Here is a 27,253-nt window from a genome sequence, read left to right as displayed (position 1 = left end):
CACAGCTCCGAATATACTAAAAACTACTGAATTATACACTTTAAATACATTAAAAAAATTATGAAGTGAATTGATAAAGCTGATCAAGTGATTAATGGAATAAAAAACCAAACCAAACCAAACAAAACATAACCATACATAAGATGACCTAGTTCCAATACTGGTTCATAAAAACATTTTTCCTTTTCTTTCCAACAGATACTTGAGGCCAATGTATTTCAATTTCAAAGAGGCTCACTGTTCTGACAAATATGTTTGACATGCCAGAACCCATTCACTGTTGTGGTGCAGATGAAACAGGCTAAAAGTGTCAACCTTACTTTTTCTAGGCCATTTTAGCCACTGGTGCCAATGCCTTCAACTTGTAAACCCAGTGCCATCCAATTCTCAAGCCCAATACTGACCAAGGCCTGAGATGAAGGTAAGAGGGAGCCCAGAGAATTCACATCTCCCAGCTCCCACTGGGTTTGACTGGATTACATACCTGGGTTTCTGTCTGGTCTCTCTCTTTTTAAAAAATAAATTTATTTTATTTATTTATTTTTGGCTGCATTGGGTCTTCGTTGCTACACACGGGCTTTCTCTAGTTGCGGTGAGCGGGGCTGCTCTTCATTGCGGTGTGCAGGCTTATTGCGTTGGCCTCTCGTTGCGGAGCACGGGCTCTAGGCTTGCGGGCTTCAGTAGTTGTGGCTCACGGGCTCCAGATGCGCAGGCTCAGTAGTTGTGGCGCACGGGCTTAGTTGCTCTGCGGCATCTGGGATCTTCCCTGACCAGGAATGTAACCCGTGTCCCCTGCCTTGGCAGGCAGATTCTTAACCACTGTGCCACCAGGGAATCCCTCTGTCTGGTCTCTTGATTAGCCCTGATTATGCCACCCAGTAGAACTGAGCCATTGTTCTCAACCTCAGAGGCTTGCCTGGTCGGGCCCTGATTCTTTCTCTAGGGGTTAAGCTCTACCTCCTATATTTCAGGCATAAAGTAGGGTCCTCCCCAAATGGGAAGACCACGTGCTGGATTTCAGGCTTGGCCAACACCTAGAGAGTTTTGCTGTTCCACACTAGATCAAACCTTCTTCGAGAACGAGCCAAGTTTGCTCCGTTACATTAGATGGTAATTTAGAGTGCTGCCCACTTCACTTGGGGGCCAGCTCAATAGCCAGCTCAGCTAGCCTAGTTTCAGAAACCAACTAGTTCTTTTTCTTTTCCATTTCCAGGAATCTACTGCTGAGATTTTAGCAAGTCTTATGGCTGAGTCCATCAGAGCTGTGACATAAAGGTACCTGGCACAGCAGTGCAATGCTCAGTAAATGCTAGGTCTTTTCTTTCTCTCGTATCAAGTCGATTTAAGCTTGCTCTACTTACCTGGTGTACACAATCTAAGAACTGTAGGAAGACTGGAGTGAAACCACTGCCCTGACAGCTGAGGGTCAAGCTGCTCCGCTGACTGAATTTATGACCAAAAGAGAGCCACTCTTTTTCGACCAGCATCCGGAAGCCTTCAAGTGTCCTATAAAAGGGATCACTGAGTAACTGAACCAGGGAGGTCACCTAGGGTACAAGCAGGTTGGATACTTCATTACTTTCAGTCCTGAAAAATTCCTGCTTCTAAGACAAAGCACTTCCTTTTGATGACAGCTAATTAACAAGCAAAGTTACCTGGATGGCAAATTTGTTCACTAACTGCTCCAGGACAGCTAAGTGAATTAATTCTACAAACTTTCCATTAAAAACTAAGACTCAAATTCATTTTGGCTACATTTTCCTTCAGAGAATTAAGAATTTAATCCTTGCCTGGTCAGTTTGCTGACTGTGGCCTTCTCCTAGGTTAATTAATAAGGTCAGAGGATCAGTTCGAACCTACATCTACTTTTTTGCAGATGTAGATTAATGTTTTACTGTAGGTTATACTCGTACTTTTCCTTTTCACTCTGGAGTGAGTAAAGAAGGGGCGTACAGAGAACCAGAGAAAGGACTGACAAAACATGGGAAGGATGGTCCATGTCCTACACCGCTGGTCATGCTTGCATGATGCTTCTGTGGTGTGGGAGCCTGATGCCCTGAGCCAGAGCTCCAGGCTGTGTAGGGCCTGGAAACTCACGGCACAGAGCTTTTTGACGGATACCAGGTGGTGTTTAACAGAGGACTTTCTCTGTCCATAAACACATTAGTCATTATACAAAAGATTCATCTGCAGAATTTTAAAATAACTGAATTAAAATACAAATATAAAATTAAATATCTGAAAATATGTTTTAATAATTTACTTGTGCAGTGATGTCCCAGCCTTCTTCCAGACACACCAAAACTGAGGAACCATTCTCAAGTACTTCTGATACAACCACAGCGAGCTGCAATATCCTGTGAAGCTAAGAGATAAGAAAGGAGGCCACAATTAGACCAAGTGCTTTCTGAGCACCAAGAACAGACTTGCTATCAACTTTAGATAATCAAACAACTTAGGGATTAAAATATTTGGACAAAAGAATCATATAAATTTTAAATACTTTTAAGTTCTTTGTCAAAATCAAGATTAAACAATGACACATTTTAAAACAATGTGTTCAAGTGATAATGAAATAAACTGACCTTACAAGATTCCCCTCAAAGCAGAAGAGCTATAATTCTTTCCAGTGGAAAAGAGTGAGGTTCTAAGTGGCCCTCACAACATAGTTATTAGATTTAAAATTTGTTCTTATGTGATATAGTGAGTTCTATTTCCGACCGCTGCACAACTTTGTAAATATACTAAAAAGTACTGAATTGTATACTTTTTTCATTTTTAAAACATCTAATATTAGAGAAAATATACCTACAAAAAAATCTCAGGAGAAAGAAAAATATTACAAAATATATATAGTGCATCTCCCTAGAGAAATTACAAAAGATATTGCTTCTATCAAATGTGAATTCTATACTAAAGTATTTGTACTGTGTATTAAATGGGAAGAAAACTTTTATTTGTGCTCAGCTTTTTAAGCCAAGACAACTGACTCCAAGTCCCTAATGAACAGTTAGGGTGTGAGCAGAGCATACAGATGTCAAAACTAAATGTGTAACATTCTGGTTTAAAAAGAATTTTAAACATCACTTGACATAACTTGTAGAATGAATCCAACTCTGAACTAAAACAAAACACTCCCACCCCCATATTTTAAACAGAGCTAGGATATTTTTTTTAAGTTAATTATTTTTTTAACATCTTTACTGGAGTATGATTGCTTTACAATGGTGTATTAGTTTCTGCTTTATAACAAAGTGAATCAGCTATACATATACATACATCCCCGTATCTCTTCCCTCTTGCGTCTCCCTCCCACCCTCCCTATCCCACCCCTCTAAGTGGTCACAGAGCACCAAGCTGACCTCCTTGTGCTATGCGGCTGCTTCCCACTAGCTATCTATTTTACATTTGGTAGTATATGTAAGTCCAAGTCACTCTCTCAGTTCATCCCAGAGCTAGGCTATTTTAAACACAGGAACAAGGCACATGTCCTCTCCAAGAATGGGACGGTCCTCACTCACTGTTCCTATAACACAACTATTACCAGGCCTGAATTCTCTTGGGCTTGGCATGTGCTCTGAGTTAACTTTTAAACTGCCAATATCCCAAGTGGGGCAATGTTTTCCATTGTTTTTAGTCACTGACTTCTGATATGAATCCACTTTGAAGTAAGGAGTAGAGCACAGAATAGGAGAAACATAGATGGACAGGTTGAGTGGTAGGAACACTTTGGGGCTGGGGCTAATAACTTAGGGACAGCAGGGAGTATTGATCAGCTCCTTCCATGGGTACTCAAAGTGTCCTGAATTGCCTTAACAGTAATTAACATAGCCTCATATAATAGCTAATTGTATATGTGGCTGTTTTCCTAGAGTTTAAGTGCCTTGAGAATAGTCACTGCCCTGGGTACTTACATCATTTCCTGGCTTTTTTTTTTTTTTTCTTTTTTCTTTTTAGTCTAATGTACTGTGGGTAACAACCCTTTTTCCTCCTCAAGAGAGGCAGGAGAAAAAAAAAAGAGAGGCGGGAGGCTTGGAGGTCGATGTGGACAGGGGATAGAGGGGCTGTGTGCTCCTACAGGGGGAGAAGGAATAATGGACATAGCACCAGGGGCCTAAAGACAAGGCTGAAGGCTGTATTGCAGAGAGGCTCTAGGCCAAATATCTGCATCAGTGTCTAAAACATGCATGTCATAAATACCTTTCTTTCTGTGGTTTGGAAGAAATGTGGGTTAGGTGTGCTGGCATACCTATTTCTCCTTAATTTCTCAATAAGTGTTCAATTAAAAACATCCCAAGCTTGACTTAGCTGAAGGAAGGATATGTGGTTTTTCCTAAACCTTAGGTAGGCTTCAGGGCATCCAACGTGCCTTTGTTGGGCTGGCTTGGGAGTGAAGCCACGATCCAGAGACACAGAACAGGCAGAGACAAATAGAAAGTGAGAAAGTAAGAGGAAAAGCCCCTTGGAGTCACCTAGAAATCACATCCTGTCCTGGATCCTCACTCTGTTAGTAACAGAGCAGGAGCCCTATAAATACATGTTGTTTAAATTTGTTGTATATCAAAAAGTTTCCATCTAAAAATAATAATCTCCTTCTTAGCATCCTACGGAGACCAAGCAAGTTTCAACAACAGAGAGAGAAAAACCCAGGGATGGAGAATTCTACCCCTTCATTTCCTATATCACATGGTTCCCTGGAACAGAAAGGCCTTTATAGAGGGCACACAATCAAGGGAGAATGTCAGGTAGTGGGGAACACAATATTTTTTTCCTCAAATATCAATTCTGTATATCCACTTGGGCCTCTCTTTCCTTGAGTTATAAGACAAGCTGCTCCAGACATTACCTGTGGGAACCACTCAGAGTCTCCCAGGGCTCTCAGGAAGGTCACTTCTGAGTCAGTAGGGATGGTGCTTGGGACACAAGCTCTCATCAGTTTTTTAAAACTGGCTTTCACTTGTCGGATGTCATGAAATTCAACAGGTACAAACTCACAATTTAAAGCAAATTCTAACTTGAAGTTCTGTGGATGAAGATGCAGAGAATTAGGCAGACGACGTGTTATAGGTAAAAGAACAATGTTTTCAACAGGGTAATGCGTAGTGATATACAGTTAGTTGAGGCCAAAGAGCTGCAGGGGCTGCAGTGGCTGCAGTGGATCAAGAAAGTCAATCTTGTTTCGCTAAAGTGTCAGTATTGCTGGAAAGAGCCATTCACTAAAGTCTAGTGGTTTGACTTAGCTTGCTGTCATTCTGAGAACTTGAAGAGGCTACTAGTAGACTGGAACCTGATGGAGCTTATAGGACCAAATATAAGCTACTTAGAAGGCCATGAACCTGGAGGTCTAAGGAGGAACCAATGACGCATGACAGCATGATTAATCCAAAACTGTAAACTAAGTCTCCCCAAGATGTGAATCGTACTTAAAAGGTAATATGCTGTTGAGGTTCCAGAGCTCTACAAATTAAAGTTTATAGACATACACATTTGTTTCTTATTATGCAAGTAAAACATAGTCATTGTGAAAATGAAAAAAAAAGCAGAGATAAACACTGAGAAGAAAATAAAAATCACTATCTCACTGCCCTACGACTTGTAGTTATTGTAGTTATTCTTTTAAAGCCAATAATAAAAAAATATATACAGTAAAACATGAAAGGCTTTGTTGATTTCTATCTTTTGGACAATACTTTTTACTCAGTATGACACATATATCAATTTTTGTTTCAGTATTATTATCATTTATATTTTTAATCCATATGGAATTTTTTCTATGTGAGTTTGCAATTGTAACTAAAGAATGCTAAATTGGTGGCCCACTGAAATAGTTTATTTTGGTAATCTACTTGCCTACTTCTGAAGATTTAAAAGTTCTCTAACTTCTTATGCCAAAGAATGAATTAATTTTCTCATGTTCTTCTCACTTTCTTCACATTCTGCCCAAATTACTCTACTGGATCATCTGCTTTTCTAAGAGTAAACTGCTTTTTGGAGCTTGGCTCTACAATAATATGAATGTACTTATTTAGCACTGCTGAACTGTACATGTTAAGATGGTAAATTTTATGTTATTTGTATTTTACCACAATTTAAATAAATTGCTGCCAAAGACTTATATATTGGGTCTGTTTCATGTTTTATATTGGTTACTTTATTTTTTAAAGGCCTATTAAAGTTTTAAAATAAAAATTAAAAACCTGCAAGTTTTTTTTTCTTAAACAGCATTCCCAATATATATTAAGAAAAAAAAAAAGTTTGTCTTAGTAATTCCACTTTTAGGAAGCTAGCCTAAAGAAATAATCTAAAATGTAGGCAAAAATCCTCTAGTGGATTGTATCTCAATAAAAAATAAAAATAAAAAGCTATATGCTTGAAAATGTGACTGCAATTTTACATATTGATGATAAAGAAAGAAACCGAAACAACCAACAAAACAGAAAGTTACGGGACTTCCCTGGTGGTCCAGTGGTAAAGAATCCACCTTCCAATGCAGGGGACGCGGGTTGATCCCTGGTAGGGGAACTAAGATCCCACATGCTGCGGGGCAACTAAGCCCGTGCACCACAACTATTGAGCCTGTGCACCTCAAGTAGAGAGTCTGCGTGCCACAAACTACAGAGCCCACACGCTCTGGAGCCTGCGTGCCGCAACTACAGAGTCCACGTGCCACAACTAGAGAGAGAAAACCCACACGTCACAACTAGAGAGAAGCCTGCGTGCCATGCCAAAAAGATCCCTCATGCTGCAACGAAGATCCCACATGCCACGATGAAGACCAGACACAGCCGAAAAATAAAAATAAATAAAAGAAAGAAAATAAATATTAAGAAAAGGACTGAATGTTTAAAAAAAAGTTATGCAGTGATTAAAATAAATATGAAATCTATTATACAACATGGAAAGATGGCTTGAGATAAAGAACTTAGCACTATGAGAACATGAGTTCTTTCTGTTAGTTTTTTAAAAAAATCTTTTTTTGCTTTATTTTAAACGTTCTATGCAATTCAAAACATACTATTACAATCCAGATATATTTACCAAGACATTTAAACATTTATATTCCTGAGTATAGTTCCCTGTGCTATACAGTAGGTCCTTGTTGGTTATCTACTTTATTTTTTTTTTTTTTTTTTTTTTTTTTTTTTTGGTGGTACGCGGGCCTCTCACTGTTGTGGCCTCTCCCGTTGCGGAGCACAGGCTCCGGACGCGCAGGCTCAGAGGCCATGGCTCACGGGCCCAGCCGCTCCGCGGCATGTGGGACCTTCCCGGACCCGGGCACGAACCCGTGTCTCCTGCATCGGCAGGCGGATTCTCAACCACTGCGCCACCAGGGAAGCCCTCTACTTTATTTTTAAAATTTTTCATTGGAGTATAGTTGACTTACAGTGTCGTGTCATATTAGTTTTTTTAAAAACTTATATAAAAAATAGTTTACTTTTCAGAAAAACTAGATTCCTTTCCATTTCCCAACCATACTTGAGCTAGGTATACCTACCTTATAAAGCAGGAGTTGTCAACCATAGTGTTTGACACACTGTTAAGATTATGAAGAATTTGTTACTAAGTATAAGATATTAAAGTATGTGAATTAAAAAAGGTAAATAAGGGCAATTCCAGACTGTTTAGAATGAGTCACTCTCACTTATTTGCTTTCCTATGTTTCCTTTGTTGGGATAAAAAGGTGTGGAGCTGCAACTAGGCAGCACTGTGCTGGCTAGACTGTGGCACACGTCAGACAGATATGCACCCATACTCTACAGACACAGTTGAATTAACAAAAGGCAAAACGTGAAGGAATATACAAAAATCCTAATGACTATTGTGCCAGAAATTATGTTTGGAATTATGGAATTATGTTTTTTAAATATAGTATTTTATTGATGAAAGAAAGAAAGAGAAAGGAGGGAGGGAGAGAGGGAGGAAAGGAGGAAGGGTCCCAATTGGTCTGTCTTTCGTACTCATATATGCATGGTCACACAGCTTATCTGAGGACTGATATGCAAAGGGAATAGCAGAGGTGAGCATTCAGGAGACAAACCTTGGGGAGCGACTCAGATCATAAATAAGAGGTGTGCTGAAGTGTGCAAAGTCTGTGCTCTGGGAAAGACACTGGTGCCAAGGAGGCTGTGCAGGTATCCCTGGACTACTGTTGAAAAATGTCCCATCTATTTTCTGGATATAAAATTATCTGCTGGATCAGAAGACACATGTGCATATTTAAAAATTGAGCGTTACCCAGCAGTTTCATTCCCTCTACCCTAAAGCTTGGTGAATAAGTGACTGCAGTAGTCCAGGCAGTGGGAGAAGAGCTAGCAAAGCCAGACTGCCACTGAAGAGCTGACTCAGTCACTGCCATCCTGAGGACCAAGCACGTGGGATCCTGCTCACAGCCTCCATTTTACAGTTCAGCTGAAGGTCTGTCTAGATTGTCCAGTGCTCACTGGGGCACTGGACTAAACTTTCTGAATTAACAAATACTTTTAGGGACTTCCCTGGTGGTCCAGTGGTTAAGAATCTGTCTTCCAATACAGGGGATGCGGGTTTGATCCCTGGTCTCAGAACTAACAGCTCACATGCTGCGGGGCAACTAAGTTTGCGCACCGCTACTACTGAGTCCACACGCCACTACTAGAGAAGCCCGTGCGCCGCAACGAAGAGCCTATGTACCGCAGTGAAGACCCAGCACAGTCAAAATAACCCCCCCCCCAAAAAAAAACCCCAATACTTTTATATCCCACACACCTGTCAGTAGTAATGAAATTTATTCTGTAATGTGTGAACTGTAAAAACATTAAACCCCAAGGAATTATTGTTGCTTTTGGAGATAGAGACTATCTTTACAATTTATGGGACCTGAGCATAGTGAAGCTCTTTAACATAATAATTTAAAATTAAGAATAAAGGGGCTTCCCTGGTGGCGCAGAGATTAAGAATCCTCCTGTCAATGCAGGGGACACTGGTTCGAGCCCTGGTCTGGGAAGATCACACATGCCGCAGAGCAACTAAGCCCATGCACCACAACTACTGAGCCTGTGCTCTAGAGCCCGTGAGCCACAACTACTGAAGCCCTTGTGCCTAGAGCCCATGCTCCGCAACAAAGGAAGCCACTGCATTGAGAAGCCTGTGCAACGCAATGAAGAGTAGCCCCCGCTCGTCTCAACTAGAGAAAGCCCGCGCAGCAACAAAGACCCAACGCAGCCAAAAATAAATAAGTAAATTAAAAAAAAAAAGTGGGCTTCCCTGGTGGCGCAGTGGTTGAGAATCTGCCTGCTAATGCAGGGGACATGGGTTCGAGCCCTGGTCTGGGAGGATCCCACATGCTGCGGAGCAACTAGGCCCGTGAGCCACAACTACTGAGCCTGCGCGTCTGGAGCCTGTGCTCCGCAACAAGAGAGGCCGCGACAGTGAGAGGCCCGTGCACCGCGATGAAGAGTGGCCCCCGCTTGCCACAACTGGAGAAAGCCCTCGCACAGAAACGAGGACCCAACACAGCAAAAATAAATAAACTCCTACCCCCAACATCTTCTTTAAAAAAAAAAGATTCCTATGGAAGCTGAACTAAGACAGTGGAAAAACACAGCCTGAACTAGCCTTATTTTTTAATGTACACTCCCTAATATTCGTGATGTTTATGCTGATTTTTAAAATGATTATGAATAAGCACTTATTTTCATGCTTAATAAATATGCAGTGTATATGCATGTGTAGCTCTATCTACATAAGTACAGGTAGACATACATGTATACATATACATGAGCTAATTTTTTTTTTAAGATTGATTATTAACTCCAGGTTAATACTCCATGCAGCAAAAAAAATTTCTAGGAAAGCTGGTTTATAAAATAAGTTTTATACACTGCCTTCATGTATCCATGAAGTTTCTAAGTGAGAAAAAGAAATCTTACCCTTAGCTGTGACTTCTCACCAAATATATAAAGGGCTGCTTGGCGCTTCAAGAGCTGGTTTTGCAGGTAAGTGCTGTTACTGAAGGACGTCGAGTGATCCTTGCCTGCCAGCCGGGCGCCAACATCAATGAAGGATGTTGGAGAGCTGATCAGGCGAGTGCTAGAGCGAAGACTTGCCCAAACACCTTCACAAAAGTCAAAACAATTGAGTGAGATAATCTGATGTGAGAATGCCACTGAATAGGGAAAAAGATGCATGTTCTGTGGGTACAGTTTTAGAGGTAACAGCAAATTAATTCATCTAAGTAATCATGTATCATATTGGTCATTTTTCATTTACTTTTGCATCATATAAACATTATTAATATAGCATTTCAAAAATCATTTGGCTCAGAGGAACCTAATAAGTCACCCAAGTCAATTCTATTTTTGTATACTGATGTAAATTCAGTATTTATAAGTAAATAGTGGTATCATAAATAGAGTGCACTGGCTCTAGGAAAGAAAAAACGTGGGCAGGACGCAATAATGAAGCCTAGGAAGGAGAACGTGGAGTAAATTTCTCAGGGCTTCAAGAAAGAAGGAACATTATTCTGCTTTAGTCAGTCAATTCAACAAGAAAACCACATTAAGAAATAAATTAGAACTTTACTAAACCCACTAAAATCTGAGAATTAATATTTGTGTATCATGCCAAAATAATGTAATTTTAAGTCAGTAAAAGTTATATTTTAGTCTTTTTCCCCCCAGTATCCAGGAAAAACAGTGAGAAGTTATAAATTTAGTAATGTGCATTTCACTGAATCTTAGGAAGATTTAAAAGGTATAGTCAGAAGCAGATGTCTTCTAAGGGAAAGGTCAAGCTAAGCTACTGGAAGGATCTCATAAGTTGACCTTAATTATATTAATTAGAAAAATCAAGGATTTCTAATATGCAAGTGAGACTATCAAATATTAAATATGTAAACACAAAGGCATATAATAAGTCCCAAATTTGACAGAGCTCCTTACAAATGCCCACAGACTGTAGTGTTCAGGCTGGTGACGGAGTCAGTGGTACATAACACTGCCACTGCTTCCCTAACGTGCATTCTCTAGATTTGGAAAGTCTCTTTGAGAAGCTTTAATCTTTGCCAAATGTTAAATCAAGCCATGTTTCTAGGTGACTACAAGTCACCATGATAATGTCACATCTGCTTCTCTTTATAAGCATCTGTAGGGTCAGGAGACCAGTTCTCAAGAAAAGGTATTGTACATTTCTGCTTAACATGGATGAAACTTTCTATTATAACCTATGAGTTTTCTTAGATGTTACAGCAAGTGTTAATTTTTTGGTAAATGGAATCACAGAGGAAATTCAGAATGTGGATGAGAATAAAGATAATTTGACAAACAAATGTGAAAAAAGTCACTTGTAACACATATGCTTTCATATGAAGATGGTTAAAAAGAGTGACACATCAGGACAGATAATACAGTACCTTGATAATGGACTCTTCCCTTAGCTGAAGATTTGGGATTTGACTGAGTAAAACATTTATCTCTGTACCCATGCACTGGTAGGTAAGATTAAAGAAGGAAGAAGGAATGAAATGTATATAGCAGCAAACATCAGAGCAAATGGAGTAAGAAAAGAACAGGTTAATTTTAAACATTAAGTTAATGATAGGGGAAAAATGTAAATATATTAAAAGCAGAAGATTTGATTAACCAATAAAAAGCTGCACAGTCACACAAAAAGATGAACTGAGTGCCTGTTAAATGAAATTTCAGCACCTGTTTACAAATATTATAAGCACAATGAAATGGACAGCACAGCAAAGAGTGCCACTAAAAAATTATACCAAATGGAATAAGCTTTTGGAGGTTGTCATTTGGTGAGAAACAAATTTTTATAATAAAATTAAGGAATTTGGGGAGGGGTGAATGTTAGGAATACACTGGCCCTAGTATTTAAGGAGGCTGACTGATTGGCAAATACGATGTGTTGTACAACACGTTTGTTCTTTGAGCAAGGTCATCATATCAGGAATGAACCTCTAACAACCATTTGGAATAACAAAGGGCATGTTTTTGCAGTGGAGCATTCAGCATTGCCACACTATCTTCTTTTTCTCCTCTTTTCATTTGGAAATTCCATTTATTTTCCATAAGCAGATAGTTACAAGCAGCAAAAATTTATGACCCTGTGACAATACCCAATGCCACTACAAATACAGCTTGTGATGGTTGACGTAATGACTTCTCCTAAAATCCCTATTTGCACCAAAATGATAGGCAGTATCAAAGATAATACTTTTGTAATTTGAGTAATATTGTTTTTCTCCAGCAGAAAGAAAGTGCTTCGTGACTATCGCAAAATTTACCTGGTAATAACACAAATGGTGAGCAGTAAGTTACAGTTATATTCTTTACTGAGTAAAGGAACTGCTCAAATCACTTAAGGAAAATGATTCTGTACTTATTCAGGATTGAAAACATTAATGGCAGGATTATTAAGCTATCCATTTCAAAACTGCATAAAATATGACATAATTTGATAAAAGAAAAATCATCATAAGTGATTTTTCATTTCTGCCTCACTCCTTTGGAAGTAGGAAATGAAGGGCCTTGATGGCTTTAGTGGCCAAAGGAAGTCAGAAAGCTAAGGGTTGCAGAGGCACTGGCTGATTATACACAGAGACTGCTACTGCAAGACAGAACAAAGACCTGGAACAGCATGAAAAAGGCACAGGGCCTCCTGTGTGCGAGCCAACTACTCTCCTTTCTGCCAAGGTTTTAAGCTTTCCTATTGGAATATGGATCATTAAATGGTTACAGTGAAGCCTGAGTGGTTGGTTCCTGATTCTGAGATACTGTTCCCTAAATATATCATTTTCTTATGCTAGTCCCTTGGCCTAGAATGACCTCTCCTATTTCTTTACCTGACAAACTTCTTATTCCTTAAGATCCAGGAACAATGTAAACTCTGAAAAGCATTCTTGATGGTCCCTAGAGTTGTAGACAGCTCTATTTGAACTCTGATCCCATTGCACTGTGATTATTTGCACATTTTATTCTACTTGATTGTGTACTCTAAAGGGCAGGGACCTAATCACATCTACTCTTATATCCATGCTGAGAGCCTGATATCTAGGTACTGCAAACATTTGTTGATTATTTTCTTTTTGAAAATTGATACGTATGAGCTGTTGTAGTTCTCTACTATACCTTCAACTCAATTATTTGCCCTGAAAGAATGAAAAGGGTATTAATTAAAAAAAAATTAAGCACTTCCTCAAACAGAGCCTCATTAATGAAAAATTGCCAAGTGTTTATCACCTAGCAGAAAATCAGCAACGGGAAAACGGGCTGTACTGTTATGGGGTCAGCACAGGGCTTGGAGAACTGTAATTCCATTTGACAGTCACATTAACCAAAGGCATTACACTACTGCATTGGTGGCGAGGTCTGCTTAGCTTCCTGAGTGATTCCTAGGTGTCAAATACTTGTCCTGAGCATGTAACCCTGACCTGGAGTGGTGTTTTTCCAAACTGCAGGGTCCTCCTTAGTGGTTTGTGAAATCATTTTAGAAGGTCAAACCAGTATTTTTAAAGAAGTGAAACAGATTAGAGTGGAAAATACTATGAGCACTGCATGTGGTATAGATGAATATTGTTTCATGAAACTTTCATTACAGTCTATATACATTTTGCATTGTGACTTAGTACTACCTTTGTGATATAAAATGTATATGTATACATATAGATATAAAATGTATTCCTTACTGTGAGCCATGATCAAAACAGTTTGAAAGTTACTGGTCTAGGCCTAAGACACATTCTCCTTTATCTGCTTGCCTTTGGCCAGTGAGAAGCAACCTGGCTTGAGGTAATTTACATACAAATGTAGACTTTCCTCCCAGTTCAGTGGAGTATTACGCAACAATAATGACAACAACCTCAACAATAATAATGGAACTAACATTTATTGCGCTTCTATCAATAATGAGCCACTTACTAAGTTAAGTGCTTTACATATATTATTTCATTCCTTCTCCATAACTATTCTAAAGCTAGAATACTTTTTATTACCTCCATTTTACAGATGAGGACACTGAAAATTACGAAGTTTCCTGAATTGCTTAATATCAAACACTAAGTGGTAGGACTGCAGCTTGAATTTGAATGTAACTGAACCAAACTCTTAGTGTCTTGTCACTTAAGCAACCATATGACCCTGGATCTGTCCAGCAGGGTCTGGCTAAGGGGACTGTTTCAGGCAAGAAGTGATACAGTTCATCCCACCCATGGGAATGCAGTGTTGTTCAGAGCATGAGCGTTTCCTAAGCAGTGGTATTGTTCTCTTTACTCTGTTCAGAACAAACAAAAAAGGAAAAGAGATGCTTGGGTTGGACGTGATGACAGGGTATTGAATTTATGGATGTAACCTTATGCCTAGCACAGTGCATGAGGTATAAGCTATATTCAGTGAATGCTGCACTGAAATGGACTGAACTAATCCTAGTCCCAGTTATGCTCTTGTCTGCTAAGTGATCCTGGCTAAGTCACATCACCTCTCAAAGCCTCCTAAAGTACCTGTCCTGGAGGTTATTTCAAGGATAAAATAACACTGTAGAGGAACTTAAAGGGCTATGAAAATGTAAAGGATGAAAAATTTAAAAGCTGCCTCCATGTGGCTACTTCTCAAATATACCCAGGTATTTCATTTTTATATTTAAGAGGCAGATTTTCTCATGGCATTTTTCTATACAACAAGATAATTGATCCAAGTTGCAAATACTTGCATTTTCCCCATGGGGCATAAAAGCTATTGTAATTTTAAATGAAAAGCAATGTGATCTATTCACATCTTCATTTTTTCTTAACTGGTTTTTGTGTCAAAAAGGTTGCTTCCCCTGGCTTAGGAACTCTTCAACGTGCATGCTGAATGCTAAGTGACCACCTTCACTGAAAAAGGGTGAAGGAGAAGGTGAAGGTCAGTCTAAACCCTGGCTCATTAGAGTGGGAAAGGCACACAGTGGAGATAACATAAGAGGGAAACCTGTAACTAAGATTCTATGACAATGAAAGGAATGGAAAAACAGTGAAAATACACAGAAAAGGAAAAAGGAGAAGGTTAGGAGGGAGATTTCGAGATATGAGGCTCTTCCCACACAGGGTAAATGAGGAGCTGCTGGAGAAGTGGTACCTAGCTCTCTGGAAGAATGAAGAGACTCTGTACTCGAGGGTTGGAACAAGGAAATGAACTAATGTCAGGGCATGCAAGTGTCTACATATAGTCTTGCCCTGGCCAATCTGAGTGTGCGTCCACCTGCCATGTTAATGTTAATAGGGAATCTTCTGAGATTTCCCAAACTTGCTTGCCCCAGTCCATTCCTGCTACTCTATGTGAGAGGGATGAGGCTATCAGAAGAGACAAAGGAAAGCAGTTCCAGGGATCACAGAAGAAGTTGAAAATGCCAGGAAACAGCTGTATCTCATCTTCCAGTTAATCACTGGGACCTTGGGAGATTTGGAGGCTTTGGGATTGAAGAATTAAGAAATGGAGTAAAATAATAAGATTTGCGTTTCTGGATCCTAGCTTAAGATACCAGAATGAAGGGGACCTGGTTAGGAGCAAAAAACTGTAATAAGGAAACACACTTAAGTTTACAGGAATTTTCAGAAGAAAATATTTGGGAAGGTGGTCAGAAATAATAATTATGGCCTCATTATGCATAGAAAGGGTCATAAACAGATTAAACAGGAGGTTTTTAATCCTAAAATGTAAATACAGCCTTCCAGGTACCTTTGAGAATAGCAAAGAATGGACTTATGACTAGAATGTAACCACTAGTGGGGATTCCCTTGTATAAAAAAGCCATGAGTCTGAGGCCAATATAAAAAAAGCAAAGATAATGTAGTTGAAATAGACTGGTGAATATCCTTGTGTCTTAGGTACCAACAAAGAAGGAGAGACAGTTTTGTACCTAAAATTTATATTACAGGTCACCTGGCCCAATGGAGGAATAGATAACATGTTGTTGAGGAAGTTTACAAAGGCAAAACTCAAGAGCAGGGTGGGGATGGGAAGGCTTCAACTAACCAGACATATGCCAGAAGTTGCATCCTACTTAAAGGGAAAAGTTTCTGACGTGCCTGCTAATATAAGCTTTCAGATGGCAAATAAAGCAATAAGGAGAACTGCAATTTCGAACCAAATTCTGACAGGAGTTCTTGGCAACAAAAATACAAGAAACCTTAGGAGAAAGTCACTGTACTATCTTTTAGTTCAAATTCACCAAGAAAGAAATGATGAAAAGAATGAAGTTTGTATCTTAAACTTTAAAACAATAGTATTTTAAAAGTTCCGGAAAAAGTTTCATGACTGTTATGGGTTTAACTGTGTCCCTACCCCCTGTCAAATTTCTTATGATGTAGTCCTAACACCCAGTACCTCAGAAAATGTGACCTCATTTGGAAATAGGGTCACTGCAGATGTAATTAGTTAAGATGAGGTCACACTGGAGTGGGGTGGACGCCTAATTCAGCATGATTGGTGTCCTTATAAAAGGGGAAATGTGGAGACAGATGCACAGGGAAAATGTCATGTAAAGATGAAGGCAGAGATATGGCTGATGCTTCTACAAGCTAAGGAATGCCAAAAATTGCCAGCAAACCACCAGAAGCTAGGGGAAAGGCATGGAACAGATTATTCCTCACGGCCCCCCGAGGGAGCAAACCCTGACAACACCTTCGTTTTGGACTTCTAGCCTCCAGAACTGTGAGACAAATGGTTGTTTAAGCCATGCAGTTTGTGGCACTTTGTTACAGTAGCCCTAACAAACTAATACAATTACCTTAAGGCCTGATTAGGAAGATACCTGAAGAAGGGTGAAAGCTCTTAGGAAATTCTGCCATCATAGAAAGTTCTGGTGAGGCAGGAAAAAAAGTATCTAAAGAATCAATATGGCTGCCAGGAGATGTGCATAGTAATCTTGGTTTTCAAAAGGAAAAAAAGTGAATTTTGTAAAATAGAGTCTTTATGTTGATTCTGAACCACTGTCTCTTACTCCTCAAACTAGCACTTCAGAGAACAGGAGTAAAAATAACAGGCATTGGAGGCACAGCCTTTGAGTCTGGGATCATGTCTCCCTAACTGTTTATGCTTCTGTGCTCAGTGCTGAGTCACCATTTAGATATGTTCCCCTCCCCTCCCAGTGCTTTCAAACTCATCAGTATGTTAAGATTTCAGCAATTATTATACCTCTTGTCCCACGAGGCTAAACTCATCTGTCACCGTGCTAGTAATAAATTTGATCATTCGTTTAAAAAGGGTAATTAAAAACAAATTTAACCATAATTAGTTGATTTGACGTATCACTATCTAGAAAAAAGTTTTCTGCTTTTAAGGTTGTATCAGTGCTCAGTTATAAAATCAATCTTACTAACCTCCTCGAGCAAAGCTATTGGATGGGTTTACATCCAAATGTCCTGGCACTACCTGCTTAAGCACAGTGGACATTCTTGAAGTCCTCCTTTCAGTCCCTAAAGTCAGCCAAAAAGAAGAACAAAAACCATGTCGTTCGGGTTAACATTACTCAAATGACAAAAAGTTATCTTCATGTGTAGCATGTCTAATTGCTGCCAAACATTGTACTTTTTAAGTACCAAAAGCTTTAATAGAGATAACAAGGCACTGTTACTATTTCCTCAGAGATACACACATCTGCAAGATTATAGAGAGTTAGGTTTGGCAAGTGCAATCAGAGAATTTAATGATAAATGAAACAAGGCATGCATGGTGTTACTTTACAAGAAAAGCCACTTTCTGCTTATGTTGAGCTATTCAAATAGCTGATTAAGCCAAGGAGACCAACTTCTCAAGTCACATGCTCCTGTGTCTAACACATTAGGGTTACCTCTACATGAACCCTTTGGGGTTCCATCACATGATAACTGAAACAGAATATTAGTACAAGTCTTAATGGCTTCATCCAAATCTAGTGAAAACAAACTGTACTGCAAATCATAAAAGGCTGCAGAAATTTCAGGAATTTCAAAGTTATACATGTTGATTTTAATAAATATACATTTAATAAACAGATGTTCAACTTACACATTCAACTCTGTAATATTTTAAAGTCTATGTAAAACAAATTCCAGGAAAAAAAAAATCCCACATGACTTCATGTTTCCCACCACCTCTCCTATTACTCTTTTAAAAAGGAAATAATTAAATCTCTAAATTTGGTTACTATTTACTAGAAATTAATAGTGGTACCCTGATTTCAAAATAAAATAATCTAAAGTTATAGCCCCACAAGGTAAAACATTAAGGGGTCATGTTGAAGGAACAATGCAAATAACTAAAGAGACTAACCCTGGGAATGAATATGACCTTTCACAGTTGTCAAGAAGAAAAATATTATTAAATCTTACCTGGAGACAGAGCAAGTGCTGGCCTGACAGTAAGGGTGTTATTACCACTGAGTTTCTGATGGACAGATACTGCACTCAGTAAGGCTTGCAAGTACTTTTCTTGTTCTATGCTACTGGAAGATTCTAAAGAGGAGGTAGGAGCTATAAAAGGAAAAGATAATAAATAAAACAAACTGTATCTATGTTAATAAAACAGGCTCTCTCTATATACATACGCTTATTCTTTCTATATATGGTCTTCAAGTTACCGTACCCAAATATAGAAACCAGCCCCCCTTAAAGCTCCAAACTATTAAATGGCTAATCCTCCTATGATTGCCTCATCATCCTCCCAGAAAGAGCCCAGGTCTGGAAAATCAGCATACAGCCGTCCTTCCAAGCACAGGTGCAGTTTCTCATCAACCAATCAACTCAAAATAAAGATTCATAAAAGACAACATGTCCTTGATGATCTCCCCCAACCACTCCGTCCATGCCACTGTCTGGGAGCAGAGGATGGAGCAGCTTCCCTCAGCATCCCAGCATGGGGGGAGGTGAGAATATCCCAGTAACTTTATTCCAATTCTGTCACATAGGCCTAGGGGACATCAACTTGTAGAGGGTTGTTGTGGGAAGAGAGGAGGAAGATGAGAAGACAAGACCAGCTGGGGCTCAATTCCCTGGTCCTTCTGAAAGAGGATCAAAAAGTATGCACAGATGGAAACAACTGTCAGAGCAATTCTGGGTTGGAGCGAGTCTGGGCCTGGATTTTGTGGAGTAAAACAGAATCACTGAAATTGGCCTAGGCACTTTAAAGTGGCATCAGGAGGGATTCACTGGAAGGACAATAGATATTAACAAATTTTCTTACAAGGTGAATAGGAAATAAATAATTAGCGTTAATATATTATTGTATTTTATCAACTTTAAGGTGGCATCATATTTTATAAACTCTAAAATGTCATCAATTATAAGATGCACCACAATTTTATGTACTAAGAATAAAAAGCTCTGCCATTTAAACCATGACACAATTATTTCTGATCACATGAATTGTAAGTTGCATTCCAATTTCAAAGACATTAAAATGTGAGCAAATGTGTGAGCTCAAAAATGTGAAATATAGTAAATTTATATTGAAAAATAAGAAACCAGTGGAATAAAACAATTTCAATTTTTCTAACTAAAAGTTCAGTGATATGCTCATTAATGCTTACTGATATGCTCATTAATGCATTAATGCTGAAATGATTCTCTCACTTTATGTAACCTACATATGCTGTGTTCTATTATACCCATTATGTGGCTTGGGAGGATTCCTCTGGGCAGAGAAAGTTAAAAGCCAACTGCCTTCAATTACACAAAAATGCCAGGTGAAATAATAACAACAACAACAACAACAATAATAATATAGCGTGGTGTGTGTCATGCCCTCAGTCAACTGAATGATCAAAGACGTACTGGCCAACTTTTAACTTTCAGGAAGGAACAGATGAGAATAAAGAAGAGATATCAAAAAGCACATGGTTCTACCTACTGAACCACTGAACTTGAGTGAGTTCATTTCCAAAGAGGAAATAATGCAGCAGCCATCCCTAAACTGGATCTGATATCTTAGTGGTCCTTGTTTAATTTTATTGAGCATCTACTTTAAGCTAGAAGTTATGAGAAATGTTAGCAAAATATAGCTCCTGACTGACTTCAGACCTCAGACATGGTGCTCAAAAATATCCTCAGAAAAAAGGGCAGTGCACTTAGTATATCTTTTTTCTTAAGTTGGCCAGCCTCTGGCTTCCTGAAAATGTCTCTGCTTGAGAGCTCCTAAAGCAGCATTTTGGTCATTAGTTTGCCCTCTTGTGTGTGTGTGTGTGTGTGTGTGTGTGTGTGTGAGACTTGTAGGAATGAGATAGGATATCTTATACCACATGGGACAGAATCCCTATTTGCTTCTGTAGCTGTTAAATATATTTGAATGCTTCCCAAAAGAAAAGAAAATGATTAGTACATGTAATCTGTTTCCATCTGTGGATACTCTGGTTTGTGAAGTGAAAACAGCCTAGAACCAAAGACTTCATTACGTTAATTTCTATCAAAATCCAAATATAAACAGACATATTAAGCAAGATGGCAAATTCAAGGTGGAGCCCCACATTGTCTAGTTCTTAAGCTGTACATGTATATAGCACAGTGGAAAAGGCTATGTGTCAGAGGCCCGATGAAAGGGCACAACTGGCATTCCCAGATTTTACCTCCTTCATTTTCTGGAATACTCTGAAGTGGAAGGATGAGAACACTCCTGTAAGAGAGCTGCTTACCTGCCTGAGGGGAGTTCTGAGATTTAAAAAGGCCAACTACTCCCTTCCCATGGAAGCCTCCAGATCGGAGAAGCAGGGTACTGCTTCTTGAGTTCTTCCAACATACAACAGGCAGGCGATTGTGTCGATAGCAGCGGGCTACTCTTGGTAAACTACTGTCCTGTACAGCTTGAGGTACAACTAAAAGGCCAGGATAGCTTTAGGGACATGGAAGGGAGAAAGAGAATAATTTGGGTGGGCGAGGAGGGGTGGGGAGAGGAGAAGAAAAAAGAAATGGAGAGAAAGAGAATATAAGAACATGAATATCATAATATCACAGTAATTTTCTAAGACTCAAACATATTGGTGGAGTGGTAAGACATATATTTCAAACATGAAACTAAGTTTCAACTCAGTTCTTTAGGGGTTGAGAAGAAAAGGCCTAGATGGTGAAGACAGCTAACTCATCCACTAATCTGTATTTTTTTTTTTCTTTTTTAGTAAGTCTCCGGTGATACAGCAGCCTTTTGCTGAGGAACAAGCTTAGAAAATGAAAACGTTACATAGAATTATTAAAAAGGCTTCTGTTAAACATGATTTCTCTTGCCTTATACACGACTTGAAATAAAGATTGCAAGATTAATGTATTTTTAAAAATTAATTAAGTTATTTATGGTTGTGTTGGGTCTTTGTTGCTGTGTGCGGGCTTCTCATTGCAGTGGCTTCTCTTGTTGCACTGCATGGACTCTAGACACACAGGCTTCAGTAGTGGTGGCTCACGGGCTTAGTTGATCTGTGGCATGTGGTATCTTCCCGGACCAGGGATTGAACCCATGTCTCCTGCACTGGCAGGCGGATTCTTAACCACTGCGCCACCAGGGAAGTCCCAAGATTAATGTATTAGTGTCAACTTTATGAGAATGACAAATCAAACTGTCAACTCATTGGATTGCTGAAATAACAACAGAGAATAGAGTACACTAATATTTAGACTGCCAGAGATTGTGAAAGGATTAAAAATCAAAACCAAATGATCTCTGGTATGAAAACAATTCGTTCAAATGTCAAGTGCGTTTAAATATTTTATTAACACTACATGTTGATAATTAAAAAAAAGATTAGCTCATAAAGTTACAGGATATGATGCTGGGAAAATGAAAAACAAACAAGAGACCTTGTTTTTAAAGATTACTAAGTACAAGAAGACAGGCAGCTTTCAGAGCATTTCTTTCCTTTAGTTTATTTAGAAATATTAGACCAAAGAGATTTCATATTAATAACCTCCTAACCTCTAATCCATGTCTTTTTTTGTGTGACTTTTTTATTGTGGTAAAATATACCTAACATGAAATTTAACATGTTAACCATTTTCCGAGCACAAATCAGTGACATTAATACTTAACCAGAGATACTTTGGAAGTATTCTGAAAACCTAGTACTTCCGTGCTTCAGGAAGTTTACAGGCTGTATTTTTCTAATACCACAAACTAATAAAGAGACCTAGCTGTAGACATAATCATTCATGAAGACTTGAAAAGCAGTTCCATTATTTAGGGCCCTCTATTTCTTTTTAGAAATCCATATCACTAGCACCTAGGTCAAGAAATGGACCATAACCAGTATCCCCTTGTGTCACCTCCCCAATCACTATTTCTCCCTCTTCCTCCTCAAAGATTATTACTATCCTTGACTGCTAACAACACGGATGAGTTTTGCCTGTTTTTTGAACAAAAAAGGAACGAATACAATTTATTTTTTTGTGTCCGGCTTCTTTTGATCAACAGTATGTTTATGAGACCCATCCATGCCTTTGTATATAACTGTAGTCTGTTCATTTTCATTGCTGTGTAGTATCCCACTATGTGATTATACTATTTATCTATTCTTCTATTGTTGATTTTGAGTAGTTTCTAGTTTTTGACTATGTAAGAAACATGTTGCCATGAACATTCTTGCAGTTGTCTTTTGGGAGAACATATGCATTCCTAGATAGAGTAGAATTTCCAACAGATACATGACAGATTGTGCACTGTTCAATACACGTCTAGAAGTTTAGTAGATGCTGCCAGACAGCTTTCTAAAGATGTTTAACCAATTTACTGTCACACCAGCAATAAAGAGTTCTACTTGCTCAACATTTTTACTAGCATTTTGTATTGTTGGTCTTATAAATTTTAGCCATTTTTGCAGGTATAAAGCAGTCTCACTGGGACTTTAATTTGTATTTATCTGAAGACTAATAGGTTAAGCATTGTTGGAGGATGGAGGGAACCAGAAGTACCCAGCAAACTGAGAAGGCATCTTGAGACTAAAAAATCAGACAGGCAGCTCCATATAATTAATGGATCAGTTTATTACAGGGTAACTAACTCACAGGGTGGGATCTAGATCGGGTGAATAATGATCAGGAAACATTCTCAACTGCACTCCAAGCCACTGAGGGGCCACTGGGACAATTTTATAGTTAACCTAGGGTATGGGGGTAGGTGCTTGGAAACAGGATGTGCATTCTCAAGTTAAGAGATATGAATAGGTAACTAGTCTCATGGGTACTGGGAATACTTAAGGGAAGGTTTTCATCATTGTTTGGGGACTAACAGAGCATAGAGGCTACCTGGTCCTAATGATCGTTAAACAATATCTATTAACTACAAAGCTCTTGATGACAAAGAAGTGATTCACTGCATAGTACAGTGCTTGGTAGGGTCAGCGAAAGACAGGAGAAACCGTAAGGGCCAAAGATGGCATCAGTTATGCTAACAGCCATATGAGCATCTTTTCAGATATTTATTGCCCACCAGGATATCCTCACAAAAGAGGTTATCCTCTGCCATTAGTTATTGCCTTTTTACTCTCTTAATGATGTCTTCTGATATATAAGACTTTTTAATTTATCAATTTTTTACTTTCTGGATAGTGTTTTTCCTGTCTTAAATCTTTCCCTACTACAAGGTCATGAAGATATTCTCCTGTCTTCTGGAAGCTTTTAATTATTTTAACCTTTTACGGGTAGATCTACAGATCAATGGGAATTGATTTTTGTCTATGCAGTGTAAGGTAGAGGTCAAAATTAATTTTTTTCTTGTATGGATATCCAGCACCATATATTGAAAAAAACATCTTTTATCCACTGCTCTTAAGTGCTATCTTTATCTTAAACCCAGTGTTCTTATATGTTGAGATATTTCTATATTCCCTATTTTGCTCCAGTGGTCTGTTTGTCTATTCCTGTGTACATCCCATACTGCCTTAATTACTGTAGCTTTATAAAAAGTCTTGATATCCTGCAGTGTTATTCTATAAGACTATCCTGACTACTTCTAGCCTTTTGCATTTTAGTATAACTCTTAGAATCATCTTTTCAATTTCTGTAAACATTTTGCTGGGATATTGATTGGGACTGCATTGAATCTATAGATCAATGTCTGAAGAAATCACTGTTTTAGAGTATTGAATATTCTAGTCCAAGAACATTAAATATCTATTTATTTGTATCTTCAATGATCCTTAATATTGTTTTGATTGTTCCATGTAGAGGTCTTACACATCTTGTATTAGATTTATTCCTAAGTATTTAATGTTTTTTAGTGCTACTTTAAGTAGTATCAGTAGTACCAAAATAACATCATTTAAAATTTCATAATTTAATTATTTGTTTTTGGTACATATATGACTAATTTTGTATAATCTTGTACCAGTGACCTTATTAAATTCACTTATTAATATAACAAGTTTATCTGTTGATTCCTTCAGATTTTCTATGTGTATAATCAGATCATCTGTGAATATTACAGTTTTATTTCTTTCTTTTCAATCTTTCTGACTTTTATTATCTATGTTTCTAGTCTTTTTGTACTTCCTAAGACCTTTAGTACAACACTGACTGGAAGTGGTGATAGTGGGCATTCTTTTCCTGATCTCAGAGTACAAGTTTTCAATAGTTTACCATTAAGTAATTTTTGCTGTAGGATTTTTTTAGACACTTAGGAGATTAAGGAGCTTCCCCTGTATTTCCAATTTGCTTAGGGTTCTTTTGTAAAAAATCATAAATATATATTACACTTTAAAAAATGCTTTTCTGTATACAATGAACTTAAAACACTTCATAATTCTTTTAATGTGGTGAACTATGCCGATTAATTTTCAATTGTCTAGCCAGTTCTGTATTCTTGTAATAAACTATACTTGTTCATAATAAATTCTGCATGAAATGAAACTTTTGTCATTATGAACCATCCTTTTTTATTGCTATTAAAATTTTACTTTAAAAATCTACCTTAACATTTATATAGTGACAATAGGTTTTTTTAAAGGTAGTTTTGCATGGTGTATTCTTTCTGTTCACTTTCAACCTTTTTGTAATCTTGTACATTAGATAAAGCCCTTAAAAGCAGCATAAAGCTTAAAAAAATTCTGATTATATTTTTCTTTAATTGGAGCATTTATCAATTTACAAGTAACATAATTACTGATATATTTGAATTTAAATTTACCATCTTACTCTTTGCTTTCTATTTGTCCCATCTGTTCCATGCTTCCTTTTCTCTCCTTTCTTGCCTTCTTTTGGATTATTTTTTATTATTCCATTTCCTTCCTTCTAATAGCTTGAGGGATTTATGTTATTTAGTATCACCATAAGTTCTTTACGATAAGTGTTCTAATAAGTGTTCTTTTAAGATTTTATTTTGTTTCTGACAGATTGAAATGATAAATAATGTCTGTTTTCTCACTGTCAGGTACGATTTTGATAGCAAGCTTCTCAAATAGTAGGACATCACACCTTACACCTTCGCTTACACTTACATACAAAGAGAATTAGTTAGAATGACAGAGTATCAGGAAAATTACTGCATACTCAACAAAATCATAGCCTTTCAGTACTTAATGCAAAGATTTTATTTGTACCAAATCTCACACTATGTTCCCAATTTGTTTCACATTGGTATTTGTACATTTAAATTGTCATTTAAAATGAGATATCTATAGTTCTTTGAGAACAGTAGGATTGAAACTAATAGTAACATTAAGGCAGCTTTCTAAAATATGTACAAGGCTTACAACTTACAAAGTACTTTCACAGCATTATTGTATTTAATCAAACCAGGAATTTATAAATGCAAAGAATAGAATTTACCTGGAAATGAAAATGATTAAACTTGTGGATGGTAGAAATGTAGTTTTAAAAGATATAAAGCATGGAATAGGGCTTAACAGATATATAAAACAGCAATAGACAAAAGAACAGAAAAAAGAAAATGTGTTCATTTACATTCTTTAAGTAATATCTCCTGAAAATATTCTAATTAGATAGCATAAGGAAACCCTACCTACACTTGGGTTAGCAAATTACAGCCTGTGGGCCAAAACTGGCCTTGCCCATTTATTTATGTACCGTCTACATACAGAGTTGTATGTAGACTCTACAGTGGCAGAGTTGAGTAGTTGCAATGAGAGAACATATACCCTGCAAAACTGAAAATATGTACTATTTGGCCCTTTAAAGAAAAAGTTTGCAGACCCCTGACCTATAGCAGATTTTCATCTCTCCTCTCTGCCTGGACAAATTCTATTCTTACTCAAGTTATCTCAGACATGTTAGAAGAGAGGCAAATGGGAAGAGAAAGACAAATACGGGAAATTCACAAAGCGGACAAAAACTTTTACCAGTCACTTTCTGATCTAATATAGGCACTGTTCAGTGATATAACTGTACTTCTGAGAATGTCAGTGAGATGCTTGCACATGCTGCATAAAAAGTGTCCCTTAAAAACACATACCCCCGGACACCTTGCTCCTGTTTTCTAGCATTTCTCTTTCTCTCTGTGCTATGGATGCAAATAGCCCATTCAAGATTCAAATGGAAGGAAGGAAAGGTCTCTTTTTGGACACCACCAACAGACTTACCTCCGGCAGAGTGAATACATCCTGTTGGAGGCAGTGATTCGAAAGTACTCTGGTTTTGAGCGAGAAGAGCTGCTACTTATGGTTCCCAAACCTAAACGCTGATAGTCTCTGAAACAAGCTTTTTCCACTAACTGTTCCATTGTAGATTTCTCCGAAGCCTTCAGGGTGGTACTTGTGGGGAGTTCACTATCATCTGAAACTGTGATGGCAGAAACAGGTTTTGAAGAAATGATATAGCTCAAAGTAGAGGATTAAAAACTTCCTTCTGAAGAGGATCCTTAAGCAAGAGAGGTTTATATTAGGGCTAGAGGTGCTATGTATACCAAAATTAAATCATGTAACTTCTCTGAGGAATCATTATGCTTAAACATAAATTAAAACTGTAATAGTCAGGAAATAAAATATCAAGAGCTCAACTAACTCAAAATGTCAGGGAAATTAACTCAAAATTTCTAAAAACAATATGATTTTGAATTCATTACCCATATTTTTCTGTTTCAGTCAGGCTTGCTTATAAATGTCCACCTGGAGTGATTTCTGTTTAGGACTCTATAGAATAAACACTCATACTTTGTGAGAGACTAACCTGTCAGTAAAACTGATCTCTAACATGATCACCACACAAACTTATCATTCCAGGTTTCAGTTAACTTCAAACAGCATAAATTTTTATTAGAAATTTTTAGATTAAGCAGAAGTTCACTAGTGGGAAACGACCTTTCTTAGATATGAAGGAGTTGTATTTGGT

The 27,253-nt window shown here is 37.9% G+C and overlaps 1 protein-coding gene across 5 annotated transcripts in view; it reads right to left on the bottom strand.

Annotated features, from left to right (window-relative positions):
* Positions 1–27,253, bottom strand: part of SBF2 (SET binding factor 2) — a 502,981-nt gene that overhangs the window by 30,308 nt on the left and 445,420 nt on the right. For 3 of the 5 annotated variants that reach the window (XM_067038638.1, XM_067038635.1, XM_067038636.1), the window contains exons 26-33: positions 26,506–26,704; positions 20,623–20,819; positions 18,329–18,469; positions 17,339–17,434; positions 9,906–10,090; positions 4,847–5,023; positions 2,264–2,365; positions 1,362–1,547 (exon numbers count right to left, since the gene is read on the bottom strand). In XM_067038638.1, the coding sequence (XP_066894739.1) occupies positions 1,362–1,547; positions 2,264–2,365; positions 4,847–5,023; positions 9,906–10,090; positions 17,339–17,434; positions 18,329–18,469; positions 20,623–20,819; positions 26,506–26,704 (1,283 nt within the window). The remainder of the gene's footprint in view (positions 1–1,361; positions 1,548–2,263; positions 2,366–4,846; positions 5,024–9,905; positions 10,091–17,338; positions 17,435–18,328; positions 18,470–20,622; positions 20,820–26,505; positions 26,705–27,253) is intronic. The other 2 variants (XM_067038634.1, XM_059069141.2) reach the window with 2 other exon arrangements.

Source organism: Kogia breviceps, chromosome 7 (genome assembly GCF_026419965.1).
Source record: "Kogia breviceps isolate mKogBre1 chromosome 7, mKogBre1 haplotype 1, whole genome shotgun sequence".
Lineage (NCBI taxonomy): Eukaryota > Metazoa > Chordata > Mammalia > Artiodactyla > Physeteridae > Kogia > Kogia breviceps.
Note: the sequence above shows the minus strand (reverse complement) of the source record. Positions and strands in the feature narration are given on the sequence as shown.